At 32.0% G+C, this 12168-nt stretch overlaps 1 protein-coding gene across 6 annotated transcripts in view; it reads right to left on the bottom strand.

The window, feature by feature from the left end:
- Nucleotides 1–12168, bottom strand: part of LOC140434899 (leucine-rich repeat flightless-interacting protein 2) — a 134432-nt gene that overhangs the window by 47703 nt on the left and 74561 nt on the right. The window contains exon 1 of one of the 6 annotated variants that reach the window (XM_072523517.1): nt 3631–4057. The exons of 4 other annotated variants lie outside the window; for them this stretch is intronic. In XM_072523517.1, the coding sequence (XP_072379618.1) occupies nt 3631–3843 (213 nt within the window). In that variant the 5' untranslated portion in view covers nt 3844–4057. Of the gene's footprint in view, nt 1–3630; nt 4058–12168 lie in introns of those variants that run through there. One more of the 6 variants, XM_072523514.1, reaches the window with a different exon arrangement.

Here is a 12168-nt window from a genome sequence, read left to right as displayed (position 1 = left end):
TAACAACGTAATACGTTAACAGGTGGCGTTAGTATTAAACATAATAATTTATTGAATTTGTTTAAAATATAAAAAATGAATAAACAATAAAATTACTTTATTTAATTTTAAATATATTATTTATATTTAAAAAAATTCAGAAACATGGTATGAAGCTTCGCGCTAGTCTACAATATCGGCTTAGTAAAACATTTTCATATTTATAAAGTCACATACGAACAGTCTATTTATGTGTAACGAGGGGGTGGCCGTTAGGTATACAAAATTTCAAATCTGGCCATAATCACTAATTTGTTATTTTGATTTTTGAAATGTTTCATGTTTTCTTTTTAATTTAAAAGTACAGAAACATAGTATGAAATTCGCACTAGTCTACAGTACCGCCTACTGTACCACTTTCTTTATGTGAATAAAAAAATAAGACTTAACGCAATTTAAAGCTGCTATTCCCCTTCCCCAATCTACTCCTAAAAACGTAATTTATTCGTTTTTATTTTTTTTGGTGGCTTGCATTTTTTTTTCCAAAAAACTCAAAACTTTTTTTAGAAATGGCTGCTGCAGGTCTAGTTTCCTGATTTTTCCGTCGGGTGCGCCAGCTTCAAAAACCCAAAAAACTGTTTTTTAGAGGTTTTTTCCATTTTATATATTTCAAATTAGATCAATACAGGATTTTTATCTAGGTTATATATAATTTGAAGTAACTGGATCTTTTAGAACACGTTTTGCGCGGTTTTTAAGGGTTTTTGTAAGTTTTTGCGGGGTTAATCATATTTTTGAGATTGATACAAACTCAATTAATTTTTTAATTTTTTTCGTTTTATGTGAATAAAAAAGACAAGGGCAATTTTAGGCTGCAATTGCCTCCCCCTTCCCCCAAAAACGTCATTTTTCGATTTTATTAATTTTTTCGGTGAGTTACAATCAAATTACAAATTTGCTAAAAATGCATTTTTTTAAAAGGCGTATAATTTTTTTTGGATTGCTGCAGGTCTAATTTTTTTTTTTATTTAGTGACAAATATATTTCTGATTTTTTGCAGATTATTCCGTCAGTTGCGCCACCTTCAAAAAACCGAAAAACTGTTTTTTGGGTGTTTTGTGAATTTTTCCCATTTTACATAAATACTTAAAAATCGATCAAATCAAGGTTTTTTATAGGTTATATATAATTTAAAGCAACTGAGTTCTTTAGGCCATTCAAACATCAGGTAAGTCCGATAAAAACCCCCCGAATAACGCTTAAAAATCTAGTTTTTCGCATAATTTTCTTTTTCATTTATTTTTTGAATATGAATTGGAGACGCATTGATTCACGTTGTATCAATCTCAAAAATATGATTAACACAGCAAAAACTCCCAAAACCCCTTAAAAATCCTGAAAAACGTGTTTTTTGGGTGGTTTAAAGGTGCTATGAAAGTGATTAAATACACAAAATAGAAAAAAATTAGATCTACAGATATCTCCAAAAAAAGTTATAAGTAGATACGCTTTTTCCGAAAAAAGAAAATGCATTTTTAGGGTTTGTACACTCAACACATGGGTCTATAAAAAATAGACCAATTTTGTAAAAACCTCAATTATGCCTGTGAATTTTTGGAAACTTTTAAATTTATTGAAACCTACCAAAAAAAAAAAATAAAAACGAAAAAATGACGTGTTTGGGGGGTAGAGGGTGGGGGGACGGCGGTGAAGGGTTAAAATTGCGCTAAACCTTTGATCACACAGAACGTAAAAAAATGAAAAAATCGAATCCTATTAGTGAGAGCATTTTGCCTAACTCTGAGGGTACTACCCTTTCACTAAAAGGTACGTAAAATCCCAACGAAAAATAAATTATGATCCTTTCGATTCAACTCAATATTAACACGGATATTACTTTGAAAATGCAGTTAAAAGTAGAACAAAAACACTGTCTATTCTAAATAGCGCAATCAAGTTATTAGTAAGGAAGCACAAATCTTTATTGATTTACCTTTATTAACAACATTTAATACAAATATAAGTAACTGTATTATCGAGATAACGTTGAATCTGGAATTCCATCTCTTATATTTGCAACACTTTTTAATATACAACAAGATCAGGATCAGGATGAGATGAATGGTTTTCAATAGAAACATTGTAAAAACAGAATTATTACTCAATTCAAGAGAAAAAGAAATCAGAAGATCAAGAATATGCAAAAAGGAAAAAAAGATTGCCACTGCTAGCTGCGACTTCCCCTAACACCCCACTCACAGGGGGTGGATTGGAAAACATCAATTTATCAATAATCTGTACACGGTAAAAAAAATGTTTCAAACAACAAATGTAGCTGAGATAATTTTGAACAAAAATATTTTTTAACACTTTTTGTGTAGAATGAACCGTTCTCGCAGAAACAACGCTTGAAGCGACCGGTGATTTTATTGTCAGTTACGCGCGCGAAATCAATTTTTTAAATACAATTTATATCAACTCGACAGTAAAAATTCGCTATCTTTTGATCAGACTGTCCTATCGACAAAAATCAAAATGTTTTTTAAATGTGAAGAGTGAAGCTTTTGTATGCAATTTCTTGCATTTTCATCGTGATAATAAAATTATCACTTCTACCACAATTATTACCATTGACCGGTGGCTGTGGAATTTTCATTATTACAGTCTAATGATCAAAACTTACAACATGAAATTTCGATTTTTAGTTTTGGCAACAATAATGAGGCATTTGAAATATGTCTACGAAACGCTGAATCTAAACTTTTATACTATAAACAATTGCACGCCATGAGAAATACTTCCACGAAGACGGCATTGAGTGGAATTTGTAGCTGAAGTAGTTTCGAAAAATCGTAATTGGGTAATCGAAAAGAAGCAGTTTTAAAAAAAGGCGCAAAAATTTCCTACGAAAGCTGCACTCTTCACCTTTAGCACGCATTTTGATTTTTATCGATAGGACACTCTCATACCCCAGAGTTCATACAACTTCTATTAAAAAAATGATTTTTAGGTTTTGGAGAGGTAGGAGTAGAAAATTTTTTTGCATCTTTTCGGGGTCCCAAAATTGACATTCTCATCAAAATTCAGCTTGTTCGTATGATTTTTAGGTGTTCACTGTCATTTTCGTCTCTGACGACTGGAGTACACAATTGTTCGAAGCTGTGATAAACATAGGGAATCTAAAAATTATTCGATAAAATTAACCTAATCTAACCTTACCAAAATCCTAAACAGGAATTGATCCTCACGACTTTTAATGTAAGTTTTCATTATTATTAATGACTTGCGACATTACTTAGCCTGTATTTTCCGTTTTAAATTATTTGAATATACGTAAATATATGAAAAAATTTAATTCCTATTGATATTTTAGGTTAGGTTCAAAATGGTTCAGTACCAAGAAATGACAAGAAAAAAATAAAATGTTAATAGAATGCTGCTCGTAAGTACTTTTTAATGGGAATAATTTCTAGAAAATTTAAAATTAATAGGTTATTTTTAAGTCAACTAACTATTTATTTAAGATGTTTTGCAGCCTTATCGACTCGATTCAATGTCAGATAAGATCATGAAATCATAAAAAGATCACTCTTGTTTATCTGAATCCTAATCTATCACAATAAGTAAATAAGATCAAATACTGACTCATACCTCTTCGTTTGTACATTGCATAAAAGAATCTATCACGCTGTGGTCATCGTCGTATCTATCATTTTCACTTTTGTTATCCGATTCACTATTTTCACCGTTTTCTTCTATATAATCCGATGATTCGGTAACTGTAACACCTTTTACCGATATCAGGTTGTTATTTTGTTCTTCATTATCACTAGTTGTCGACGAAACGGTCACTTCCTCACTCATGTTTAATTTTAGTACTATCACAGAAACCACAAAACTTAATACCGATACTTAATCACCTTTTACAACACCAATAGCAATTAGTACATGGCATTATGGATTTCACTACACCACACCTTTGTGAAGTTCCTCGCGTAGTACCTACTCTGAATTAAGTACTTAAATGTGTTTAAAAAATGCTGATTGTCAATATACTTCGTAAGCGATATTTATAAAGGTACTGATAAGAATTTTATTTAGCAATATGTACGACTGTAGACATCGTGTTTTTTAAATCGTTAACGATGTATAGAGGTGTTTAGATGTAACGGTTCGTTACCGAGTGGTCGTTACTCAAGTAACCAATTTAAAATTCCGTCCTCCGATCACATAAAATTTTGATATTATGGTTATTACATGTTATCAGTACTGTTTGTATCGATGTTGCTATGACAATTAAGCCGCAAGCTTCTGATAAACAAATTGTATGTTATCTGTTTGAGAAACAATTATTACAAAACTAACGTGTTGATTTTTTTCAGTAACTTATTTTCATTCATTCTTACGATATATCCAAACCATGTAAGTTGTTTTATTTCTTGTTATATCTCTTGCTCAGTTATTATTAATTAATTATCTTCATTTTTATGTATGTCCCACAATGTTTTGTCTGTAATATCTCTCAATAAATTTCATCTCTACTGATGTTAATTTAATTTAATTTTTTTTCTGTAGAACTCATGATTCACTAGCAGATGTTGTAGCAGCTATAAGTATTTTAAAAGTAAGGTAGAGTAAATTCTCAGAACGGATTTATTTCATTCAATATATGGGGGAAACGTATAAATTTATATACAGTGAGCTCGTAAAGTTTGGAATAAATTCGTTAAACGCTTTGAATTGTCCGGTAGCTGAGGATTTTGATGATTTGGATATAGAGTCGCAAGTGCGGGAATTATTCGCTGTTGTTGAAGTAAATCTAAATACTTACCACTTGTCAAAAATGGTCTTACAATTTTATTACCTACTATTCCCGCCCACACGTTGACTGTCTTTGGATACTGAGTGTGCGCTTCTACCACCCAGTGAGGGTTCTCTTGCGCCCAGTACCTACAGTTTTGCTTTTTATTGTCCCTGTTAACGAGAAGGTGGCCTCATCTAAGAAAACACTTTTCCGTACGAATTGCGGATCATCATTACATCAATCCATCATTAATTCACAAAATTCTTCTTCATTGGAAGGATTTTCTTGCACTAATAATGTTACATCCAATTGTCGATTTGGCGTAAGGCTTGGACGGCCTTTCGTATATTTATTATCTATATGGCCAAACTTTCTAAATTTTGCTTTGACTTTGCTTACCGTCGATTGTGTAATAGGTCTATCGACATATTTATTGTTAAATAACCTACAAACCTCAGCTTGTGTATGGGTCCTATCTCCATAAGATATTATCATTAAAATCTCTGTGCGTTGCGTTTCGTTTGAAGGGTCATAATGTCCATAACTTTTTTAAAACACAGTTATTATTTGATAGCTAAATATTATTTTGAAGTCGAATTAGTACAGTTTAGCCTTAATGAGACATGTTCTTATTTACTAAAAGATTTAAACAGATAAAAAGTTAATTTCTGGAAAATTTTATACAAAAAGATGTGTTCCTTTCGATAATAGTCTTAAAATAAGGTATTACTATTAAAAAAAGATAATGACGTCATAAATCGAACAGTTATGACGTCATCAAAAATATGAGTTGAGACTAAAAATAAAATCGAAGTGTCTGAGCTTTTTTTACCTAATGGCCAAATAAAGCGTTTAACGAATTTATTTCAACTTTTACGTGCTCACTGTATACGTAATACGTATAAAGTATTTATTAAAGTATAAACGTATAAAATTATATAGTCCAGTTGTCAAAGATTTGACTTCTAAAAATCATACGAACAATTTTTCTGAAAATGTCAATTTAGGGAATTGAAAAAAGATGCAAATAAGTTTTTTATCCCAAGGCTTGCTTCTAAAACCCTCCCTCGTAGATGCTGAAAAACGGAAAAAAACGATTTACCAAGAATCTTTACGCCGCACAAAAAAATGTTTCAAATAAAAAATATAGCTGAGATAATTTTGAACAAAAACTTGTTCTTGTTTCTCAGTTCTCCATGATTCTCCTTGTATTTCCAAAAACCCTTTCTCTCAGAGTGTAAGAATTTCCTCATTTCAGGTTCAATCCGAGTTATTTCATATGCTATTTCTATCTTAATATTTCAAAGTGTTTCTTCTAGTTTGTCCTTGTTTATTGCCGTTTTTGGAAATTCACATTCCAATCAACTGTTTTCTATCTTCCTTAAATTTATTTAAGTGATCCTTAACCACAAATCAATTATATCCGCTGTTTCAAAGTTATTTAAATAAACAGTATTTGTTTCTTCTTTTAATAATATATTTATACGTTTTCCCTTTTTCCCTTTTAAAATTTCGACTGTATTTAAGAATTTTCTAATAAAATTGATATACATTTCATTTATATTTTCAAAACACTTCAACTTTACTGTGTTTTAGCTAATTAGTAAAAAAATACATATAAAATGTATGCAGATTTGTGGAAGTGTTAATTAATGTCTTCCTGACTTGTGGAATAGTAATAGAAACAGCACCCTAAGCATTTTTTTCTCCGTCTGCCTCCAAAACTCTTCCAACTTTTCTTGGAATTAAAAAAAATACATAAAACATATGCATAAGGATGTTTGTCTCATATAATGAATGCTGCTGATTACCTTAACCACTACGTTTGCCCTACCAAAATTCTTAATCCGTATTAGTCATCTAGAGGAAGTGTCTACGAACGAGTTCAAAGGACAACATAAATGAAGGTTCAAAAATTCATTTCTAATTTTGACAAACTGTATTTCATATAAAAAAATACCGTAAGACGTAAGTTCTGTACACATATATATTCCTCAATAAAGTAGTATTATAACTGTTGAAATTCCGTTTTCCATCGAATCCACGCCATCGAAAGCAATTCCATCGAAGAGGTTTAAAGATCCACAGAGAATAGCTCGATACGTAAAACAATTAATTATTATTCACTCATTTTTTTTCTTTGAATACACTGCAAAGTTCTGTTTCGTCCTTTTGGTATATTTTTTATTTTTGTATTTTTGCCTTTTTCGTATTTTATCCTAACTTTTTTGCAAAATCTGTAGCTGATTTTCTTATCCCTCACTCTAATTTCTACGCCTATTCGTTTAAGGAATGGTCCCTTTCTTGAATTATAGGCTCATACTATAATATTAAAGGTATATTTTTACTAAACTATATTTGGATCTATTTGGGATCTTTCCGAATAATCGAGTTTTATAGATTACTAGAGCTTTTGAACGTTTGCTGAGATGTTACATACGCCTTGAGGATTTGTCAAAGCAGGAATCATGGTGACAGATATGCATGAATATCAGAATCCCAATCTGATAAAATCCCTACGAGGTCAGATTGGTTATAATTATACATTCTTCCCCATATTTTCCATTCATGTAGTTAATGACATATTAATTATATTATTAAACATTATCTGTAGCTGATTTTCTTATCCCTCACTCTAATTTCTACGCCTATTCGTTTAAGGAATGGTCCCTTTCTTGAATTATAGGCTCATACTATAATATTAAAGGTATATTTTTACTAAACTATATTTGGATCTATTTGGGATCTTTCCGAATAATCGAGTTTTATAGATTACTAGAGCTTTTGAACGTTTGCTGAGATGTTACATACGCCTTGAGGATTTGTCAAAGCAGGAATCATGGTGACAGATATGCATGAATATCAGAACCCCAATCTGATAAAATCCCTACGAGGTCAGATTGGTTATAATTATACATTCCTCCCCATATTTTCTATTCATGTTGTTAATGACCTATTAATTATATTAAACATTATAAATTTAATTAAATAGTAAAAGTAACCGTTACGTTAATAGATATAAGTACCTCTATCAGAAAGATTATATATTTAAATGATAATAACGTAATGCGAAGCTAAGATGTTGATTTTTTGCGAGACAAATGTCACTCTGTTTTCCTAGATAGCAAGCAGTAATATTTACTCAATATTTATTGAATGTTCAGACATAATTTTATAAGGCTTAATTCAAATTCAATAAGTTATACCGGTATAAATTTAAATATATAAATTAATTTAAATTCTGGTTTTAAAAATCCAAAACAAAAACTTAGTCCAATCTCAAGTGAGTATAGTAAATTCCCAGTGTCGGCTAGTAACAGGGTCAACATGAGAGGCGTCATGTAGACGAGTAGAAAATCCTGATAGTAACTGAATTAAAAATAATGAAATCACCCTTACATATTCTGCAGAATAGATTCACCTCAAATGAAGTGGATTACAAAGATAATGTTCAAGAATAAATGACTAGGAAATATTCCTAACATGCTCCCTACCTTGATGTAATAAAAGGAACAATACTTAATTTTGTTACGAAGAGTACTTCAGGGATGCCTCCTGTCTCAGATTCTCCTTAACGTCTAGGTGTAATATATTATTAATGAATCTCTGAATCTAATGAATGTCTTGTCGGAATGGAGTGCCGGAATGGGACTAGAGATAAACTCCTCAAAAACCAAAACTCTAGTTTTACCGTGGAACCTACATGCAAAACAACGCAAACATAGTTATCGACGATATTAACATCCAAAATATTCACAGCTACATATATCTAGGAAGAGAAATACACACTCAGCTTAATAGAATAGGAGACGCATGTTAACATCAAAAAAATGTTGCATGTTATCTTCCTTACACGCTTCGACGCAGATCTTTGGTGACCGTCCTCTCTTTTCTTTTTTCATATCGTAGCATGGAGTCCGTTGCCCATGTTCCACCTTGCATTCTTGCCACGTTGCCCAACCATCAAAGCCTTTTTGATCTAACAATCCGGTTAATTTCTGGTCACCGTTACAACTTCTTATTTCCGCATTTGTTCGCCTCCAAATGTGTTGTCCATCTCTAACTCCCCCGAAAATTTTCCTTTCTTAAAACACTCTTCTCCCAGAGATTAAGCATATTTTCCTGATTTTTGTTCATAACAAAGATGTCGCTGCCATAAAGGACTGTGGGTTGGATCACTGATACGTTATAGTCTCTTCGCCGCCTTTGAGATGTTTTTTGCTTTTAATAATTTGTGCAGCGCTCCGCCAGTTCTTCCCTTTTCTTGGTTTTCTTCCCCTTTATTTGTCAGGGTAACCCCTAGTTATTCAAACTCCTGCACTTTTTTGAAATTATACTCATTATCCTCAGTATTTGTGACAATCTTCAGTTGTGTGTCCTCGTTAGCGTTCTGCCCATTTGCATTTACTTTGTTTTCTGATCGTTAATAACTACCATAATGTTTCGAATTTTCCTCAAATAATTTGAATAATGTCAGTGTCAGTAATCCCATTTTTGTTCTTTCTATGAGGACTAAATCATCGGAAAACGCCAGAACCTGGTTTCTGTTCACATATCATTAATTTCATACGTATTCCGCTTTCTCTCATTATTGCTTCCAGCACAAGATTGAAAAGTACTGTAGACAATGGGTTCCCTTGCTTTAATCCTTTTTTGGCTTGAAAATTTGCTGTTAGACTTCCTTCTACCTTACTTTATTGTCAGTTTTCAATAGTGTCATTTTTACTAACCTAATCATTTTTTCTTGAATTGAAAGTACTCTTAGAACTCGGTACAGACATCTTATCACTGAATCGTAAGTTTGTCGAGTAAGTCGACAAAAAGGAGATTTAGGTTTAATTCTTGTTCGTACGTACTGTTCTGGATCATTTTTAGCACAAAAAATTGGTCAATGATAGATCTACCTTTTTTAAAATCCTCGCCGATATTCACCAACATGCTCATTTAAATACCTGTCCGGTCTGTTTCTTATGATCGGGGAGATTACTTTGTAGCTAGTATAGAGTAATACCCCTATAGTTTCAGCATTTTGCTTTATTTCTCTTTTTATAGATGGGACAAACTATTGTTTCTCTCCGTGCTTTCGGCATTTTCTCTCGTTACTAGATTTTGACCAGCGTTCTGAATATATGTGTTATATGTACGCCCCCATGCTTAATTAGTTCTACCAGGATGTCACTGCCACCAGCACCTTTTTCGTGCTTTTTATTACTTCTTTTACGTCTTCAATGGTCGGTGTCTCCACTACTTCCTATTGATCGTTGCTATAATTATACTTATAATTTGTGTGTGTGAGTGTGTGTACAGAAATTAATAATTTATTAGCAAACCAAACGACTTATTTTACTTGAACATTATTTAAAATACGGAATACCAACTATTTTAACAGAATTCGGAAAAGAGGTAAATACTAAGATATGGATGGTAACTGTAACGTATTCCTGATTTATTTATCTTCATTAGTAATATGCAACCAGGTTGGAATAACTAAAAAATAAGTTGAAAACGATTACTATGAAAGTATCGTAACCATTTTGTGGTACCAATAAAAGAACATCTGATTCAAAAAGTTACTTAACCATAACAGCTTGTTCAAGAAATTGGATAGAGAAAAAAAAATGTAGTAGTAGTAGAAAGAACGACATTATTGCGGTATTTAGGAGGACGAGGACGAGGACTTATGGATATAAGTGAGCAACTAGAAAAACCCATTACTAATTTAAGAATTTATTTTTAGGTGCAGCTTGAGACATCTACTCTACATCGCGCGATTTGTGTAGTAGATAATACAACACCGATAAAACTGAGGGAACCAGAAATGCGCATAAACCATCTTACTAAGGGCGAAATCCCAATGAGGTCAGTCAAGACCATGTCGACAATACAGCGTCGAACTATTGGCTGACATCAGGAAAGATGTTCCCTGAAACAGAAGGTTCACTATTGGCCATTCAGGATCAGGTTGTACCAACCAAAAATTACCTGAAATATATTGTCAAAGACCCTCAGATCCAAAATGACAAATGCCGATATAGATGTCAAGCCCAGGAAACCATTCAACATCTTACCGGGGGCTGTCATCATTTGCTGCAACTGAATATAAGGAACGCGAACGGCTCGACTCAGTAGGAAAGATCCTTCATCAAGAGATAGCTATCAAACTGGGACTTCTTCAAACAAACCATCTTCCATATTATCAATAGTTCCTGAGAGTATACTTGAGAATGACAACTACAAGCTATACTGGGACCGGATAGACTCATAATAGACCAGATCTCATACTAGTTAATAAACTAAAGAGACAAACAACATTAATTGATGTGGCGATACCCAACAACAATAATCTTCGTGTTAAACAGAACGAAAAAATCGCCAAATACAGGGATCTGGAAATTGAAATATGAAGACAGTGGAGAATGGAAAGTACCCAGACAATACCTATTATTCTCTCTACTACTGGAGTCATTTCGAAGAACCTCCTAGAAAACATAAAAAAGCAACAAGTCACCTAGGGCTCGATAACGGAAAGAGTCCCACTAGAGCTCAATCCTTTTGATACCGTAGATATCTGGGATGAGTGAATTTTCCCCTTAGAGGGAGTGTGAGCCGTATGGCTAAATCGGGGTATTAATAATAAAATAATTGTTTTCCTTCTGTAGTCATTCATTTGCAAGTTAATTTTACATTATAATGTTTTAACTTAGTCTTATCGTGTAATTATTGTTACATACTAAGTATTCTACTGTTCTACATAGAAAAATAAGAGACTGTTATTTTTTTTCTATCTTTGGATAAATAAAACAAAATTTTACTTGACATTTGCCCTTAAACCCATTTATCAAAGTCAAATTATACAGCTTATATCAATTTTCAAATAGCTTGAAATTAACCGTAAACACTGACTAACTGCTTATTAAAAATTTTATGGTCGCATACCTTTACGATATATAACTGGCATGATTAAAAGCAATTAAGTTTAATAATTTCTTCATTAGTAAGATTCTACGAAATATATTTAATATCTATAAATTAATAACATACATGGTTATTGGTTATACAGTTGAACAAACTTTACACTATTGAAAGTACTTATTTCAATAATCATTTCTCGAACTACATTGGTGGTTGTTTTTTAATTTATTTTTTTTTAATTTAATTTTTAATTTTGTGTTATTTTGTTCATTATTTTTTTAATTTATCATAATTCAGTTTTTATATCGGCAGTGCCTGTATTATTCAAATTAATTGTGCATTGTAATTTTGATACAAATGTACTAACATTTTATCGGCTTTTCTTATCTACCTTGTTCTGTTTTTTACCCAAATTCTCAATTTAGTTGTAATCTCCTAAATTACACATAAAAGCTAAGTGAAATAATATTGTG

Source organism: Diabrotica undecimpunctata, chromosome 2 (genome assembly GCF_040954645.1).
Source record: "Diabrotica undecimpunctata isolate CICGRU chromosome 2, icDiaUnde3, whole genome shotgun sequence".
Taxonomy (NCBI): Eukaryota; Metazoa; Arthropoda; class Insecta; order Coleoptera; family Chrysomelidae; genus Diabrotica; species Diabrotica undecimpunctata.
The sequence above is the reverse complement of the archived record's forward strand: the minus strand, read 5'-3'. Positions and strand labels throughout refer to the sequence as shown.